General features: G+C 49.3%; 2 protein-coding genes across 4 annotated transcripts in view; one reads left to right on the top strand and one right to left on the bottom strand.

The window, feature by feature from the left end:
• The window catches only part of IHO1 (interactor of HORMAD1 1), a 64,589-nt gene extending 60,500 nt beyond the window's left edge, over window positions 1–4,089 (bottom strand). Inside the window, exon 1 of one of the 2 annotated variants that reach the window (XM_054481697.2) lies at window positions 3,855–4,089. The gene's annotated coding sequence lies outside the window, so the exon portion shown is untranslated. The remainder of the gene's footprint in view (window positions 1–3,854) is intronic. The other variant, XM_054481702.2, reaches the window with a different exon arrangement.
• Window positions 4,090–4,173: 84 nt separating this feature from the next.
• C2H3orf84 (chromosome 2 C3orf84 homolog) lies at window positions 4,174–18,727 on the top strand. Of its 2 annotated transcripts, none has more exons than XM_054481755.1 (4): window positions 4,174–4,297; window positions 5,901–6,014; window positions 17,726–17,782; window positions 18,209–18,727. In XM_054481755.1, the coding sequence occupies exons 1-4, from the start codon at window positions 4,271–4,273 to the stop codon at window positions 18,626–18,628; spliced, it is 618 nt and encodes a 205-aa protein (XP_054337730.1). In that variant the 5' UTR covers window positions 4,174–4,270; the 3' UTR covers window positions 18,629–18,727. The 2 variants fall into 2 exon arrangements, with proteins under 2 accessions (XP_054337730.1, XP_054337731.1); XM_054481756.1 differs by having other exon boundaries at window positions 18,212–18,727.
• Window positions 18,728–18,958: the final 231 nt, after the last annotated feature.

The following is an 18,958-nucleotide window of genomic DNA, read 5'->3' on the forward strand; positions in this document are numbered from 1 at the left end:
GAAAGCCAAACACAAAAGAATACATACTGTATGATCCCATTTATATAAAATTCGAGAAAATGCAAATTAATCTATAGTGACAGAAAGCAGAGGTGTGGCATTGCCTGAGGCAAATGAGTGCCATAAGGAAAGATTACGACTAGGCAGAAGGAAACTTGGGGTGATGGACATATTTACTATCTTCTTTTTTTTTGAGATGGAGTTTCACTCTCAGGAGTTTCACCCAGGCTGGAGTGCAATGGCACAATCTCGGCTCACCGTAACCTCCACCTCCCGGGTTCAAGCGATTCTCCTACCTCAGCCTCCCAAGTAGCTGGGATTACAGGTGCCTGCCACCACACCCAGTTAATTTTGTATTTTTAGTAGAGACAGGGTTTCTCCATGTTGGTCAGGCTGGTCTCGAACTCCCGACATCAGGTGATACACCCGCCTCAGCCTCCCAAAGTGCTGGGATTACAGGTGTGAGCCACCACGCCTGGCCATATTTACTATCTTGATGGCAATGTTTCAGAGGTGTATACATATATCGAAATGCATCAAATTGTACATTTTCAATATGTGCAGTTTATTGTGTATTAATTTTACCTAAATCTATAAAAATTAAAACATGGCTGGGCACCATGGCTCATGTCTGTAATCCCAGAACTTTGGGAGGCCAAGGTGGGAGGATCCCTTGAGTCCAGGAGTTTGAGGTTAGAGTGAGCCATGATCATGCCACTGCACTGAAGCCTGAGCAACAGAGCGAGACTGTCTAAAACACATTTTTTTAAGTAAAAACGGGCTGGGCATGGTGGCTCATGCCTGTAATCCCAGCACTTTGGGAGGCCAAGGTGGGCGGATCACGAGGTCAGGAGATTGAGAACATCCTGGCTAACACGGTGAAACCCCGTCTCTACAAAAAATACAAAAAAAAAAAAAAAAAAAAAAAATTGGCCGGCTGCAGTGGCACGCGCCTGTAGTCCCAGCTACTCGGGAGGCTGAGGCAGGAGAATCGTTTGAACCTGGGAGGCGGAGGTTGCAGTGAGCCAAGATGGCGTCACTGCACTCCAGCCTGGGCGACAGAGTGAGACTCCATCTCAAAAAAAAAAAAAAAAAAAAAAGTAAAAACGTGGCCTGGCGCAGTGGCTCACTCCTGTAATCCCAGCACTCTGGGAGGCCGAGGCGGGCAGATCATGAGGTCAGGAGATGGAGACCATCCTGGCTAACACAGCGAAACCCTGTCTCTACTAAAAATACAAAAAATTAGCGGGGCATGGTGGTGGGCGCCTGTAGTCCCAGCTACTTGGGAGGCTGAGGCAGGAGAATGGCGTGAACCCAGGAGGCAGAGGTTGCAGTGAGCCGAGATCGCACCACTGCACTCCAGCCTGGGCGACATAGCGAGACTCTGTCTCAAAAAAAATCAATCAATCAATCAATAAAAATACAAAGCATTAGCCAGGTGTGGTGGCGCACGCCTATAATCCCAGCTACTCGGGAGGCTAAGCCACAAGAATCACTTGAACCCAGGAGGCGGAGGTTGCAGTGAGCTGAGGTCATGCCATTGCACTCCAGCCTGGGCGACACAGCGAGACTCTGTCTCAAAAAAAATCAATCAATCAATCAATAAAAATACAAAGCATTAGCCAGGTGTGGTGGCGCACGCCTATAATCCCAGCTACTCGGGAGGCTAAGCCACAAGAATCACTTGAACCCAGGAGGCGGAGGTCATGCCATTGCACTCCAGCCTGGGCGACAGAGCAAGACTCTGTCTCAAAAAAATGTATGTATATATACTTTGTACTTTTTTTTTTTTGAGATAGAGTTTCCCTCTTGTTGCCTAGACTGGAGTGTAATGGCACGATCTCGACTCACTGCAACCTCTGCCTCCTGGGTTGAAGCAATTCTCCTGCCTCAGCCTCCTGAGTATCTGGGATTACAGGTGCCTGCCACCACACCTGGCTAATTTTTCCATTTTTAGTAGAGATGGGGTTTCACCATGTTGGCCAGGCTGGTCTTGAATTCCTGACCTCACAATCTGCCCGCCTCAGCCTCCCAAAGTGCTGGGGCTACAGACGTGAGCCACAGCACCCAGTCTGACTCAACTTCTTCTTTTTTTTTGAGACGGATTCTCACTCCGTCACCTAGGCTGGAGTACAGTGGCACAATCTCGGCTCACTGCAACCTCTGCCTCCCGGGTTCAAGCGATTCTTCTGCCTCAGGCTCCTGAGTAGCTGGGACTACAGGCATGCGCCACCATGCCTGGCTAATTTTTGTATTTTTAGTAGAGATGGGGTTTCACCATGTTGGCCAGGCTGGTCTCGAACTGCTAACCTCGTGATCTGCCCACCTTGGCCTCCCAAAGTGCTGGGATTACAGGCGTGAGCCACTGCACCTGGCCTTTTATTTTTATGTTATTTTTTTTTTGTAGACGGAGTCTCGCTCTGTCGCCAGGCTGGAGTGCAATGATGCGATCTCTTCCTCCTTGGCCTCCCAAGTAGCTGGGACTACAGGCGCCACCACACCCAGCTAATTTTTGTATTTTTAGTAGAAACGGGGTTTCACCATGTTGGCCAGGCTGGTCTCAATCTCTTGACCTTGTGATCCGCCCGCCTCAGCCTCCCAAAGTGCTGGGATTACAGGCGTGAGCTACCACTCCCGGCCAACTCAACATCTTTACAGTTTTGTTTTGTTTTTGAGATGGGGGTCTCATTCTGTCACCCAGGCTGGAGTACAGTGATGCAATCTCCGTTTACTGCAGTCTCCACTTCCCAGGCTCAAGTGATCCTCCCTCCTCAGCCTCCCAAGTAGCTGGAACCACAGGCATGTGCCATCACACCCAGTTAATTTTTTGTATATTTGGTAGAGACAGAGTTTCACCATGTTGCCTAGGCTGGTCTCAAACTCCTGAGCTCAAACATTCTGCCCACTTCAACTTCCCAAAGTGCTGGGATTACAGACGTGAGTGACCGCACCTGGCCAACATTTTTAAGATTTACCTCTGTGGATTCTAATATCTGTAGCCCATTTATAATAACGCCAGTAATTTCATTGTGTGACTATAGCCCAATTTTCTTATTGTCCTGTTGGTCAACACTTGGGTTGCTTACAGTTTTTCCTCTGTATAGATGCTACAATGAATATTCATTCATTCATTCATTTATTGAGATGGGGTCTCATTCTGTCACCCAGGCTGGAGTGCACTGATGTGATTACAGCTCACTTCAGCCTCAATCTCCTCAGGCTCAGGCGATCCTCCCACTTCAGTCCCCCAAATAGCTGGAACTACAGGTATATACCACCACACCCAGCTAATTTTTGTATTTTTTGTAGAGACCAGGTTAGCCATTTTGCCCAGACTGGTCTGGAACTCCTGGGCTCAAGCGATTTGCCCACCTCGGCCTCCCAAACTGCTAGGATTACAGTTGTGAACCACCAAGCCCAGGCCAATGAACCTTTTAATATCCGTGAGTTCGCATGAGAGGGGCTCTCCAGGGTGACTACACTGGGGTAGACATTCTGGATATTTGGGCTTGTGCCATTGACACTAGCAAGGTCTTGGGTGTTTTACTGGCACATTTTTAGAGGTTGATTGACAGTTTCTTTTGGTTATTAAAGGGGGTGAACTGTTCAAGTCCCTCTTTTACAAATAAGAGAGAATTCAGTCAATAATTTGTCAAAGGGTAGCTCAGAATGGAACCATAATGTCAAATCTTTGCATGTTCCTTCTTCTGTTCTTCTGTTATGCCCTATTCCTTTACTTGGCCCTTGTAACATTTCACTTCTCATGGTTAGCATTCCTGGTCACCACAAACTCCTAAGAGATAAATTGTTAGAGCCTATTCTGAAGCAGTAATTTTATCCTAAAAGCCACCAACCTCTTTAACATTTCTTCTGACTCCATGGAATGCTTTCTAAATTTATATTCCTGGCAGTATGGATGCATAGGTTTTTATATGCAGGATTTGCCTGCATTTAAAATGTTCTTTGAATATTTCATTGGCTGCGAATCCATTAGACTCTACCATGGAGCCCTGTGTGTTTCTATATATAAGGGCTCTTTCAGGCTGTTAATGCCAAGGGGCAGGTTTTTCTCATAGAGAAGAACTAGGGCAGCAAGGACAAAGGGGCAACAGGTCATGTGCTGCCTCAACAAACAGCAGCAGCATTGTGCAGTCACAACCTTCCCTTGTCACTAAGCAACAAAAAATTGACCTCCAGAGATACTCTTTCCTGAAGACATCCTCCAAAAGACAAGAGGAAAGTTTGCCTTTTCTGCTCCCTTCTTGGAAAGATGCAAAGTGCTTTAGTAGGCTCCTGGGTAAGAGTGCACTTTATGTTAATCCTGGCCCCTGGCCCTCTGGTTGTACCCGAAATCTGACTGAGTCATGACGGTGAAGTGAAAAGGTTTTCATCTGGCATCCAACCTGGAATAGGACCCTGACCTGCCCACTTCCTCTCCACCATCTTGAGGTCACCCCTGGAGGCTGCCTAGTCTTCCTAACACTTTGCCCCCTTCCGTGCATCATGGTCTCCCGCAAGCCAGTGGAAACTCCTAGTCCTCTAGCCACCCCATTTATTCCTAGTTAATTGAGCCTCCCAAGCTTTTGGAGTTTGGCTGCTCTCTAGTCTGGGAACATTTTGAGAGCAAAGATTGTGTTTTTGTCCATCTGTATTTCCCATGATCAGCCCCATGCCTGGAAGACAATAAAGGTCTGATAAATACTGTTGAGCTAACCTGAATAGAGAGTGAGGGGTTCCTGACAGAGAAGGATAGACAGACAAAGTGATCCACGTCTTCAGTGGGATGGAAAGATATGAGGCTTTCTAGTCCTGTTAAATAGCCCATTGCGATGGCCAGAGGGCAGGCTTAGGACGGGTTCTTCTGCTCAGTGTTATAATTGTGGAGGGCCAGACACACCCGTCGTCTCCAGGGAGAACTCAGGACAAAGAGGTTGGGCCATAGGAGTTCCCAGACATGATCATCCACAAAGTGTCCACGTAATGACATCAGCACAGTACAGCCCCTTTCTTGGACCTCTGATAGTTGCTTATTTCTGTCTCCTGACAGTTCCTCTCTCTGAAATTCCTCCAGGCCAGGCGCGGTGGCTCACGCCTGTAATCCCAGCACTTTGGGAGGCTGAGGTGGGCAGATCACGAGGTCAGGAGTTCGAGACCAGCCTGGCCAACATGGTGAAACCCTGTCTCTACTAAAAATACAAAAATTAGCCGGGTGTGGTGGTGGGCGCCTGTAATCCCAGATACTCGTGAGGCTGAAGCAGGAGAATTGATTGAACCCAGGAGGCAGAGGTTGCAGTGAACCAAGATCGCACCACTGCACTCCAGCCTGGTGACAGAGCAAGACTCCGTCTCAAAAAAAAAAAAAAAAAAAATCAGCCTGGCATGATAGTAGTCTCAGGTACTTGGGAGGCTGAGGCAGGAGAATGGCTTGAACCCGGGAGGCGGAGGTTGCAGTGAGCTGAGGTTGTGCCACTGTACTCCAGCCTGGGTGACAGAGCGAGACTCTGTCTCAAAAAAAAAAAAAAAAAAAAAAAAAAAAAAAAATTGTGGGGAGAACAACAAAGGGGATTTCTTCTCAGGCTCTTTGGGGAAGGACCACACCCCTGATCAGTGGCCCTGCCCGCAAATCTCTGCTCTGAATGAATGGCACTCCTTCCCTACACATGCATAGCCCAAGTGGGTCATTACAGCTGAGGTCAACAGACCCAATGATGGATGAAGACACTTCTATACTAGCCCATCTCCAGGAGTGTCCTAACTCCTTAGATTCTTTCTATTCTGTCAGGAACTTCCATGAGGGGCTTCTGGTCTGGCTTTCCTGGAACCCTCAGTTGGGGCCCTGAGGTCTAGGATCCATGGTGGAGATTTGAGTGAGTTTTATCCTCATTCCTGTCTTGTTATAGCACAACAATGGCTTCTATGGGCACTACAGAAGCCAATTCAAGAGTGAAAGTGCTAGAGAATATCGCCTTGCAGCCAAGCCCCAGCCTCCAGCAGTGTTCCTGCAGCGATGTCAGGTACAAGGCAGACCTGAAGGCAGCGGGGGTGACTAGACCAGTTCTTGCCCTTCCCAGAACCCAAGAGCATCATCCCAGCCCTTCCATGGCTGTACTGACACCTATCCCTGGGATAGGCTTTACCTTTCTTCTCTGAGATGTCAGATCTTTCCCCTACAGACAGGGTGGAAAAGAGTGAGTGCCAAACTGAACCATATTGCTCACTGCCCCTTCTAGATGGACAAAAGGTAAGGGCCTAGCTGGGGTGGGTAGCTACAGGCAAAGAGCCTCTAGAACCCAGGAAGTAAGCCTTGAGTTTTGCTGACAACTACCTTCACATTCAGATTCCTTAATGCTAAGAAAGCCCATGGTGCATCCCACAGCCAGCTTCATAGTCTAGGTCCTTAGAAATTAGTAGGAGGCCTCCTCTGGTCAGGGAAGTAGTACAGGAGGCAGCTGGGTACTGGCCTACACATTTGGCCAGGGAATACTGGAAAAGAGTGATGGCTGAGGTAGCCTGGAGTGGCTATAACAGGCTTCTGGAGAATGGGAAAGGGATACAGGGCCATAGGCCCTTTATTACTTACAGGCCTGGAGACAAGGAAGGGGTACTGTGTACCATAAATCAGGGTCACAGCTGGGCAAGGTGGCTCACACCTGTAATCCTAGCACTTTGGGAGGCTGGGGCAGGTGGATCACTTGAGGTCAGGAGCTCAAAGCCAGTCTGGCCAACATGGTGAAACTCCATCTCTACTAAAAATACAAAAAGTAAAAAATATGGCAAGGTGCGGTGGCTCACGCCTGTAATCCCAGCAGTTTGGGAGGCCGAGGTGGGAGGATCACCTGAGGTCGGTAGTTCAAGACCAGCCTGACCAACATGGAGCAACCCCATCTCTACTAAAAATACAAAATTAGCTGTGCTTGGTGGCGCATGCCTCTAATCCCAGCTATTCGGGAGGCTGAGGCAGGAGAATGGCTTGAACCCGGGAGGTGGAGGTTGCTGTGAGCCAAGATCAGATAGCGCCATTGCATTCCAGCCTGGGCAACAAGAGCAAAACTCCATCTCAAAAAAAAAAAAAAAAAATTAACTGGGCATAGTGATGCACACCTATAATCCCAGCTACTCAGGAGGCTGAGGTAGGGAGAATCGCTTGAAACCAGGAGGCAGAAGTTGCAGTGAGCCAAGATGGCACCACCACACTCCAGCCTGGGTGACAGAGTGAGACTCGGTCTCAAAAAATGAAATAACATAAAAAATAAATAAATAAATCAGAGTCACAACAGTAACAAGCATACTCAAAACAGCAGAACTCAGAAGATATGTTTACAAAAGATTGCTTGTGACAGCCTCAGATAAAGGCATGCCCACAGGCTGGTAACGACCAAGTGGTTAGTACTACTGAGCCCGAAGTGGGATAAGGGGGAGCCATGGCTTCTAGAATCGAGAAGGAGGTAAAGGTATGAAAAGGGTCACCCTGACAAGATCAGTGATCCTAGGTACAGAGACATAGCCAGGTGGGAGGTGGCCTAGCAGGGAGCCAAGAGAAGAAACACTTCCTCTCTCTTTTCCTCCGTCTCCTTCCAGGGCTCCCTGGTGGCCAGAACAAAGGGAGCCTAGTGTGGAGTGCGGTCAGGTCAGCCTCCGGAGCAACAACTGGGTAGAAGAAGGCCCAGAGGGACCTGAAGGGGTGCCTGAAACAGGTACCACCCACTGCACCTTCTTGCGTCCCAGCCTTTTGCCAGGTCCTACTTGATCTGCCATCTGGATTTTCTATGAATTGCTTTCCCAGGCTGAGACCAGGGTCCTGGAGGCTGCTATTTTATGGAAACTGAACTTCCTTAGCATATACACTTGCAAGGGCTGCCTGCTACAGCCTACCAAGCCAGGCCCAGATGCAGCTCCAGACTGCCCATCCGGGGCCACCTCCCTTTTGAGAGTGATGGGATCTGGGAAGTACAGAAAGAGAAGCAACCCAGAGACTTCCTGCTGTATGTTTGTCATCGCCCTCAGTGGCAGCTCTCCTCCCAGAGACTGGAACATCCTATCAATCTGTTAAATTCATTCATCAGAAACAGACATGTAAGGGACATGTTTTGGCTGCTGATCAATGTAAGGACTTGCTACATAAAAAATTTACTAGCATTATCAGCAGCCCCAAGTAGCATAATCTGTGTCTTGGATTTGGGTTATATAAATGTCAAATCTCACGGTTCTTTCTAGGTCTAAAGCTGTTTTAATTAATAGGACTGCTCAGAGAAGTTGCACATTTTCTTTTTGCACTGGCTGAGAGGTACCAGGTTTCAGCTGGCAGATTCTAGCTATTGTTTAAAGCGTTTCCAAGATGTAGCATCCACTCTCCTTTGGTTTGTAAAATTTTTGTCCATGACATACAAATGCAAGAAAATTATGTTTTGTTTTGTTTTTTCATTTTTTTTCTAAAGCAGATTAATCTATTTCTAGCCGTCAACTGCCTGATTCTTGGGAAATATAACTCTGGTCCTCTTAGTTCCTCAGGTTGGACAGGAGTCCTGTCTGGTTGGGTGCATGTTCTTCACCTGTGGTGCCATGATTGCTGGGCCCTGCTGCCATCCCATCCCTCAGTTTGCCAAGGAGCTTCCTCTCTTAGTGCAGACTGCCCAGCCTCCACAGGGGCCCTTAGCCCTCCCACATGCAAATACTGCCCCTTCCAAAGAAGCCCACCTCTCTTCCAAGGCCTCTTAAGATGGAATCCCAGTCCTAGCTCTACCTGCTCAGAAACCATGGATTTTACCACCTCGATGGAAAAGGAGCCTTGAATGATTAAGAAACAAAGATGCTAGTGATCATTCTTTGCAGGGCAAGAATACCCAGAATTGCCTGGGTAGAGAGGAAATGACTGTGCTTCTCACCAAGCTCCCACAGTTTTGAGAGAACAAAACTCATTGAGCGTCAATAAATTATCCTGCCACTATAGGAACAGTGAATTTCCAGTCAGAGTTGCCTCCGACAGGAAAGACATGTACATTCTAGGGCTAAGTGCAATTCGGTAGCTGAGGATAGACAACGGGAGAAATTTGGGAGTCAGTTGAAACTTGCCCCAGACTCTTAGATTTTATTTTAATTGAAACTTTCATTGAAATAATTATCAATTCATAAGCAGTTGTAAAAAATAATAGAGATTTCTTTTGCACTTTGCCTGGTTACCTTCAATGGTAACATCTTGCAAAGCTATAGCATAATATCACAACAAGGACATTGACATTGATTGATATAATCACTAAAGTTCATTCAAATTTCCCTAGTTTTACTTGTGCGTGTGTGCGCGTGTGTGTGTGTGTGTGTGTGTATTAAGAGCTATGGGCGGGGCATGGTGGCTATAGGCCGGGCGCAGTGGCTCATGCCTGTAATCCCAGCACTTTGGGAGGCCAAGGCAGGTGATCACAAGGTTAGGAAATCGAAACCATCCTGGCTAACACAGTGAAACCCTGTCTTTACTATAGGCTGGGTGCGGTGGCTCACGCCTGTTATCCCAGCACTTTGGGAGGCCAAGGCGGGCGGATCACGAGGTCAGGAGATCGAGACCATCCTGGCTAACACGGTGAAATCCCATCTCTACGAAAACTACAAAAAATTAACCGAGCATGGTGGCGGGCACCTGTAGTCCCAGCTACTTGGGAGACTGAGGCAGGAGAATGGTGTGAACCCGGGAGGCGGAGGTTGCAGGGAGCCAAGATCGCACCATTGCACTCCAGCCTGGGCGACAGAGCGAGACTCCATCTCAAAAAAAAAAAAAAAAATTAACCAGGTGTGGTGGCGGGCGCCTGTAGTCCCAGCTACTCAGGAGGCTGAGGCAGGAGAATGGCGTGAACCCGGGAGGTGGAGCTTGCAGTGAGCTGAGATCGCGACACTGCACTCCAGGCTGGGTGACAGAGCAAGACTCCAACTTAAAAAAAAAAAAAAAATAGCAAAAAAGAGCTATAAAATTTGCCGGGTGCGGTGGCTCACACCTGTAATCCCAGCACTTTGGGAGGCCAAGGCGGGTGTATCACCTGAGGTCAGGAGTTCAAGACCAGCCTGACCAACATGGAGAAACCCCGTCTCTACTAAAAATACAAAATTAGCCAGGGTGGTGGTACATGCCTGTAATCCCAGCTACTTGGGAGGCTGAGGCAGGAGAATTGCTTGAACCTGAGAGGCGGAGGTTGTGGTGAGCCGAGATTGTGCCATCGCACTTCAGCCTGGGCAACAACAGCAAAACTGTGTCAAAAAAAAAAACAAAAAAAACAAGAGCTATAAAATTATAGCCGGGCGCGGTGGCTCATGCCTGTAATCCCTGCACTTTGGGAGGCTCAGGCGGGCGGATCACGAGGTCAGGAGTTTGAGACTGGCCAACATAGTGAAACCCCATCTCTACTAAAAATACAAAAAATTGGCAGGGCGTGGTGGCTGGCACCTGTAATTCAAACTACTTGGGAGGCTGAGGCAGGAGAATAGCTTGAACCCAGGAGGCAGACGTTGCAGTGAGCTGAGATCGAGCCACTGTATTCCAGCCTGGGCAACAGCGTGAGACTCCGTCTCGGAAAAAAAAAAAAAAAAAAAAAAAAAAAGCTTTAAAATTTTATCACCTGTGTAGTTTTGTGTATCTAACACCACAGTTGACTGTGGTGGTAGACCAACATCGCAAGGGATCCCTGGTGCTGCTCTGGTTTTTTTGTTGTTTTTTTGTTTTGTTTTTCGAGTTTCGCTCTTGTTGCCCAGGCTGGAGTGCAATGGTGTGATCTTGGCTCACTGAAACCTCTGCCTCTCAGGTTCAAGCAAATCTCCCACCTCAGCCTCCTGAGTAGCTGGGATTACAGTTACCCACCACCGTGTCCAGCTAATTTTTTTGTATTTTTAGTAGAGACGGGGTTTCACCATATTGCCCTGGTTGGTCTCAACCTCCTGATCTCGGGTGATCCGCCTTGCCTCGGCTTCCCAAAGTGTCAGGATTACAGGTGTGAGCCACCCTGCTTGGTCTATGTAATTTTTTTTTCTTTAAGACAGAGTCTTGCTCTGTCACCTAGGCTGGAGTGCAGTGTCGTGATCTTGGCTCACCACAACCTCTGCTTCCCGGGTTCAAGTGACTCTCCTGCCTCAGCTTCCTGAGTAGCTGGGGTTACAGGCATGCACCACCACACCCGGCTAATTTTGTATTTTTAGAAGAGACGGGGTTTCTCCATGTTGGTCAGGCTGGTCTTGAACTCCTGACCTCAGGTGATCCACCCGCCTTGGCCCCCCAAAGTTACAGGCCTGAGCCACTGCGCCTGGCCCCCATTTCTAAATCAATCAATCTTCCATTTCTAAAATTTTGTCACTTAAAAATGTTACAGGCCGGGCGCAGTGGCTCACGCCTGTAATCCCAGCACTTGCAAGGCCGAGGTGGGTGGATCATTTAAGGCCAGGAGTTCAAGACCAGTCTGACCAACACAGTGAAACGCCATCTCTACTAAAAATACAAAAAATTTGCTGAGCTTGGTGGCTCACGCCTGTAATCACAGCTACTCAGGAGGCTGAGGCAGGAGAATCGCTTGAATCTGGGAGGCGGAGGTTGTGGTGTGCCGAGATCACGCCACTGTACTCTGGCCTAAGTGAGAGAGCAAGACTCCATCTCAAAAAAAAAAAAAATTACATAGGCCAGGTGCGGTGGGTCATGCCTGTAATCCCAACACTCTGGGAAGCCAAAGCAGTGGACTGCTCGAGGTCAGGAGTTCAAGACCAACCAGGGCAATATGGTGAAACTCTATCTCTGGTAAAAATACAAAAATTAGCCAGTGTGGTGGCACATGCCTGTAATCCCAGCTACTTGGGAGGCTGAGGCATAAGAACCTCTTGAACCTGGGAGGTGGAGGTTGCAGCAAGCCAAAATCACACCACTGCACTCTAGCCTGCATGACACAGTGAGACTCTGTCTCAAAAAAATAAATTATATTAAATTAAATTGAAATGTTATATAAAGCTGGGCACAGTGGCTCATGCCTCTAATCCCAGCACTTTAGGAAGCCAAGGCAAGAGGATTGCTTGAGCCCAAGAGTTCAAGATCAGCCTGGGCAACATAATGAGACCTCATCTCTTTAAAGTTAAACTATTAGCCAGGCATGGTGGCATGCTCCTGTGGTACCAGCTACTCTGGAGGCTGAGGTAGGAGGATTGCTTGAGCCCAGGAGGTCAAGGCTGAAGTGAGCCATGATTGTGTCACCGCACTCCAGCTTGGCAACAAAGTGAGACCTTGTCTCAAAAACAGTTATATAAATAGAATAATACAATATGCACCCTTTGGAGACTGGCTATTTTTGCAGCATAATTTCCTAGAGATTCATCCAAATTATTGTGTGTATCAATAGTTCATTTATTTTCATTTACTGAGTAGTATTTCCTTGGTACCAATGTACCAGTTTGTTTAATCATTCATCTGTTAAAGGATATCTGACCTGATTCCAGTTTTTGGCTCATGCAAATAAAGCTGTTAAGAATATTTGTGTATAAATTTTTGGTTGAACATAAGTTTTTGTCTCTCTGGGATAAATGCCCAGGAATACAATTGCTGGGTCATGTGGTAGTTGCATGCTTAGTGTTTTTGTTGTTTTGTTTTGTTTTTGAGACAGAGTCTTGCTCTGTCGGCCAGGCTGGAGTGCAGTGGCACAATCTTGGCTCACTGCAACCTCCGCCTCCCGGGCTCAAGCAATCTCATTACAGGTGTGTGCCGCCATGCCCGGCTAATTTTTGTATTTTTAGTAGAGACAGGGTTTCACCATGTTGGCCAGGCTGGTCTTGAACTCCTGACCTCAGGTTATCCACCCACCTCAGCCTACCAAAGTGCTGGGATTACAGGGATGAGCCACCACGCCTGGCTGCATGTTTAGTTTTTAAAAGAAACTGCCAAACTGTTTTCAAGAGTGGTTTTACCACTTTATATTCTCACCAGCAATGCGTGAATGATCTGGTTTCTCTGCATTCTCACCAATACCTGGTGTTGTCTCTATTTTCAATTGGAGCCATTCTGATAGATATGTAGTGATATCTTATTGTGGTTTTAATTTGCATTTCCCTGATGTTTAATGATGAATATCTTTTTGGGAGGTGACAGCGAGCTGGCAGCCCTCACAGCCCTCGCTAGCTCTCCGCACCTGCTCTGCCTGGACTCCCACTTTGGCAGCACTTGAGGAGCCCTTCAGCCCGCCGCTGCACTGTGGGAGCCCCTTCTTGGGCCGGCTGAGGCCCCAGACGGCTCTCTCAGCTTGCGGGGAGGTGTGGAGGGAGAGGCGAGGGCGGAAACTGGGGCTGCGGCGCTGTGCTTGCGGGCCAGCGCGAGTTCCGGGTGGGCGTGGGCTCAGCGGCCCCGCACTCGGAGTGGCCGGCCGGCCCCACCAGCCCGGGCAGTGAGTGGCTTAGCACCTGGGCCAGCAGCTGCTGTGCTGAATTTCTCGCCGGGCCTTAGCTGCCTTCCCGTGGGGCAGCGTTCGGGACCTGCAGCCTGCCATGCCTGAGCCTCCCCACTCACTCTGTGGGCTCTTGTGCAGCCCGAGCCTCCCCAACGAGTGCCGCCCCCTGCTCCACGGCACCCAGTCCCATCGACCACCCAAGGGCTGAGGAGTGTGGGCGCACAGCGTGGGACTGGCAGGCAGCTCCACCTGCAGCCACGGTGCCGGATCCATTGGGTGAAGCCAGCTGGGCTCCTGAGTCTGGTGAGGACTTGGAGAACCTTTATGTCTAGCTAAGGGATTGTAAATACACCAATGGGCCATCTGTATCTAGCTCAAGGTTTGTAAACACACCAATCAGCACCCTTTGTCTAGCTCAGGGTTTGTGAATGCACCAATGGACATTCTGTATCTAGCTACTCTGGTGGGGACTTGGAGAACCTTTGTGTTCACACTCTGTATCTAGCTAATCTGGTGGGGACGTGGAGAACCTTTGTGTCTAGCTCAGGGATTGTAAAGGCACCAATCAGCGCCCTGTCAAAACAGACCACTGGGCTCTACCAATCAGCAGGATGTGGGTGGGGCCAGATAAGAGAATAAAAGCAGGCTGCCCTAGCCAGCGTGGCAACCGGCTTTGGTCCCCTTCCACACTGTGGAGGCTTTGTTCTTTCACTCCTTGCAATAAATCTTGCTGCTGCTCACTCTTTGGGTTCACGCTGCCTTTATGAGCTGTAATACGGCGAAGGTCTACACCTTCACTTCTGAACCCAGCGAGACCACGAACCCACCAGGAGGAACGAACAACTCCAGACGTGCCGCCTGAAGAGCTGTAACACTCACCACGGAGGTCTGCAGCTTCACTCCTGAGCCAGCGAGACCACGAACCCACCAGAAGGAAGAAACTCCGAACACATCCGAACATCAGAAAGAACAAAATCTTGACGTGCCGCCTTTAAGAACTGTAACACTCACCGCGAGGGTCCGCGGCTTCATTCTTGAAGTCAGTGAGACCAAGAACCCACCAATTCTGGACACATTTTCATGTGTTATTTGTCATCTGTAAATTTTTGGTTAGATGTCTTCATGTTTGCCCATTTACTAATTAGACTGTGATTTTACTGTTGAGTTGAGAGACTTCCTTATATATTCTAGTTCTCTGTTGGATATATGGTTTATGAATATTTTCTCCCAGCCTGTAGCTTGGTTTGCAGTGGCACGATCATGGCTCATTGCACCCTTGACCTCTTAAGCTCATGTGATCCTTCCACTTCAGCCTTCCTAGTTGCTGGGACCACAGGTATGCACCACCACGCCTGGCTAATTTGTTATTTTTTGTAGAGACAACGTCTGGGAGCCTTGCCACACTGCCCAGGCTGGTCTTGAACTCCTGGGCTCAAGCAATCTTTCCTCCTTGGCCTCTCAAAGTCCTGGGATTACAGGTGTAAGCCACTGCACGGCCTCAGCTTGCTTTTTTTTCTTTTTTTTTTTGTTCTTGGAGACAGAGTCTCTCTGTTGCCAAGGCTGGAGTGCAGTGGTGAGATCTCGGCTCACTGCAACCTCCGCCACCCAAGTTCAAGCAATTCTCCTGCCTCAGCCTCCCAAGTAGCTGGGATTACAGGCGCCCACCACCACACCTAGCTAATTTTTGTATTTTCAGTGGAGACAAGGTTTCACCATGTTGGCCAGGGTGGTCTCAAATTCCTGGCCTCAAGTGATCTACCCGCCTCTGCCTCCCAAACTGCTGGGATTACAGGCGTCAGCCACTGTGCCCAGCCTCAGCTTGCATTTTGAGGAATGAAAGCTTCCCACCTTCTTGGAGTTTTCATTCTGCTTGAAGACTACCATCAGACTGTCTAAGGCAGGCGGTTCTAAAAAGGGAACTCTTTTTTTTGTTTTGTTTTTTTTTTGAGACAGAGTCTCGCTGTGTCGCCCAGGCTGGAGTGCAGTGGCGTGATCTCAGCTAACTACAAGCTCCACCTCCCAGGTTCACGCCATTCTCCTGCCTCAACCTCCCAAGTAGCTGGGACTACAGGTGCCTGCCACCGCACCCAGCTAATTTTTTGTATTTTTAGTAGAGACGGGGTTTCACCATGTTAGCCAGGATGGTCTCGATCTCCTGACCTCGTGATCCGCTCGCCTCGGCCTCCCAAAGTGCTGGGATTACAGGCGTGAGCCACCGCACCTGGCCTAAAAAGGGAACTCTTAAATACACATACGATAAGCTCTACTCTGAAGATTCTGGTTCAGGGATGGAGCCAGCCCCTGTATTTTATCTGGTGACCTTCCATCAGCCATTACCTATACTCCCAAGCCAGCCAAGCCTGACCTCACCGGATCTGGCCACTTCAGGTCTACAGCAGGAGAAACTGAGTGACTGGAGAGGGAATGGCTCTGAGGGCAGAAGCCAAGCACAAAGGCAAGAAGGTGGTCTTGGGACAGATTCCTGCTGAAGTCTGGAAGCCTAAGAGATGGGCTTTCTCTGCATGGGAGTGGAGCAAGGCTCTCTAGCTCCAACTGAGCCAAAGTAAATGCCCTGGGGCCAGGACCTTCTGTCCCTGTTCATTAATTTTTTTTTTCTGTCGCCCAGGCTGGAGCGCAGTGGCTCGATCTTGGCTCACTGCAACCTCTGCCTCCCAGGTTTAAGCAATTCTCCCACTTCAGCCTCCTGAGTAGCTGGGATTACAGCCAAACACCATTATACCCACCTAATTTTTTTGTGTGTTTTAGTAGAGATGGGGTTTCACCAAGTTGGCCAGGTTGGTCTTGAATTCCTGACCTCAAGTGATCTGTCCACCTCGGCCTCCCAGTGCTGGGATTACAGGCATGAGCCACCAAGCCTGGCTAATTTTTGTATTTTTAGTAGAAACGGGGTTTCACTATGTTGGCCAGGCTGGTCTCAAACTCCTGACCTCAGGTGATCCACCCACCTCGGCCTCCCAAAGTGCTGGGATTACAGGTGTGAGCCACCATGCCCAGCCTGTTTATTGATTTAACAGCAACATTTATTGAGCAGTGTCAGGCATTATTTTCAGTGCTGAAGTTATAGATGTGAGCAAGACAGACCGCCTTTGCCCACAAGCAGCTTATGTTTAATGGTGGGGCATGAGATGTTCTAATCAGTGGGGGTAACATCATATAGAATAATATAGTATGTTAGCAGGTGAAAAATGCAGGGTTAGGGTGATAGAACTATTGGCCTAGTGCTCAAGGAAGGAAAAGAGGGAGGTGTGAGGGAATTATATGGCCAGGAGAAGGAACAGGTGGTGCAGAGCCCTAAGTGGGAGCACCTGGTGTGTCTGAGGAGCAGTGGGGAAATCAGTGTGGCTGGAGGTAACAGAAGGACCAATATCATGTGGGTCTCACAGACCACTATGATGACTTTGGCTATCACAAATAGGAGGAACTGTTGTGAATTTTCAGCAAATGAGATGTGATCTCATTTATGTACTAACAGAATTATGCTGGCTGCTAAGCGGACAACAGACTGGAGGGGCAAGTTTGAAAGCAGGGACACCAGGCAGGAAGCTCTTGCAATAATTCAGGCAAGAGAGTAATGTGGCTTGGATCGGGGAAAACAGTGGGCATGCTGAGATGTGGTCTGGTCCTGGGCACATTTTGACCACAGTATCAACAGGATACTTGCATATTCAATGTGGGGTATGAGAGAAGAGAATCAAGGGGACTCAAGGTGTTTGACAGGATCTGGCTGCCATGGTCTGAGCTGGGGGAGGCTGTAGGTGGAGTGTGTCTGGGGATGACCCAAAGCTCAGTCATATGTTTAGAGATGCCCAATTGGGCATTTACATGGAGATGTGGAGTAGGCAGTTGTCTACTGAGCCCAGAGTTCAGGAGAAAGTTTGAGCTGGAGATAGAAATTCCAGTTTTCACATGGCATTTAGAGCCAAGAGGCTGGGTATGTTGATGGGGGAGTAAGCGTGGATGCAGGGGAGGAGAGGACTAAAGTCCTGGGCAATCAAGAGTTAAGGCCCAACTTGAAACTTGGCCACTGCTCCCCTGATGGGAGGATGTTCTAGCAGATGCCTCCTTATTGAGGACCCTCCTCAATAAGGGTTCCACGGGCTTCTGCTTCAGGGTAAGTCCCAGGTTGAGATATCCCAGGATTGAAGTGTTGCTTTAATTAGTCTCTGCCCTCTGTCTGTTGGCAGTTTAGCAGCTTAGGGGCAGTGGCTCCTGGTGACTTTCCTCCATTAGGGACCCTGAGGCAGTGATCTGGGTAAGGGTGGGTAAATAAGCATCATTTTCCCCATTGACCTTCTTTCTCACTGTCTTTCAAGGAGCCGGCGCAGCAACACTTCTTCTCCAAGCACGACAACCGTACTTCCTTTGACAAAGTGAGTGCCGAAGACAGGAAGAATGGCAGGCAGTCCCCCAGCCTGAGCTGAAGTCTGGACAGAGCAGGTGGTAGGGTGGAGGGGATGACACTGCGGGAGGGCTCCTTATGAAGGCAGAGGAGTGGCTGTCTTCCCCTACAAACTTTCTCCTCTGGGAAACAGCCTATTCCCCCAAACAGAGACATCTCTATGTTGGTTTCCTCTGCCAACTTACCAGACAATGTGCAGGTATCCTGTGGGCCACTAACTTTCTGGGTGCTTCACCTTAGAATGAAAGACATCACTGGGGAGGCAGGCCAAGGAGGCCAGGGTACAGGCCAAGGCAGCCAGGCATAGGACAGGTATCACCAAGCAGACTTGGGGTTAGGAGGGGCCCAAGAAGGTGCTTGGTGCCAGGAATATGGGCCAAGGGCCCGTACCGTTGAGGAGGGTCCCTACTGCCTGCTGCAGGGAATCGGAAGGCGGAAGGACCTGGAGCGCCTGTGGCAGCGACACACCTTCCTGCGCTGGGCACCCTGTGAGATAGAGTTGCGCCAGCAGGGGCCCCTGGAATCTTCTTACCAGGCCGATTTCCGACCAGGCCCAGGACTCAGTGGCCTCCCCCAGCGCCTCGTGCACTTTGTGCAGGTTCAGCCTTCCCATACCAGGACCACCTACCAGCAGAACTTCTGCTACCCATCCCAGGGTGGCCACTATGGCAGCTACAAGGTAGGGCCCCAGGCGCCGGTCACTGACATACTGCCTGACCTCCCAGGGATCCCAAGACCCAAGCTGCTGCAGCACTACCTTCATGCTGGGGTCTCTGAGTGTCTAAACTGGTCCAGAGCATTAAACAAGGACAGCTGACACAGCAGCCTGTCTGTGCTTGCAACCCACAATGGGATGCAGCCCAAGAGGCTGAAAGGTAGTAGTGGGCTGCCAGGTCCTGTGCCTGTCTCCCATGGCACTTGTGCCCATGGTGTGTTTCTGTGCTGGGCGTGGGAGGTGCTGCTCTGGGATCCCTGCCACTAAGTGAGAAAGGGTAAGGCCTGCAGGAGGCTAAGAGTCCAGGAGGATTGCCATAGTCACATCAGGTGGGTTCCAGGGCCCCAAGTACTACTCTATTCTTGCAGTAAACCCAGCTGTAGAGAGGAAGATTAGAGGGCAGTCCCCAGCCTAAGTTGAAGTCAGGACAGA

The sequence above is a fragment of the Pongo pygmaeus genome, chromosome 2 (genome assembly GCF_028885625.2).
Source record: "Pongo pygmaeus isolate AG05252 chromosome 2, NHGRI_mPonPyg2-v2.0_pri, whole genome shotgun sequence".
NCBI lineage: Eukaryota > Metazoa > Chordata > Mammalia > Primates > Hominidae > Pongo > Pongo pygmaeus.

Excerpts from the sequence above, each read along its gene's own strand:
- C2H3orf84 (XM_054481755.1), top strand. The coding sequence starts at position 4,271 with ATGCAAAGTGCTTTAGTAGGCTCCTGG. Across the intron at positions 6,015-17,725 it reads TGTTCCTGCAGCGATGTCAG|GAGCCGGCGCAGCAACACTT; the intron begins GTACAAGGCAGA and ends CTGTCTTTCAAG. Across the intron at positions 17,783-18,208 it reads ACCGTACTTCCTTTGACAAA|GAGGGTCCCTACTGCCTGCT; the intron begins GTGAGTGCCGAA and ends CGTACCGTTGAG.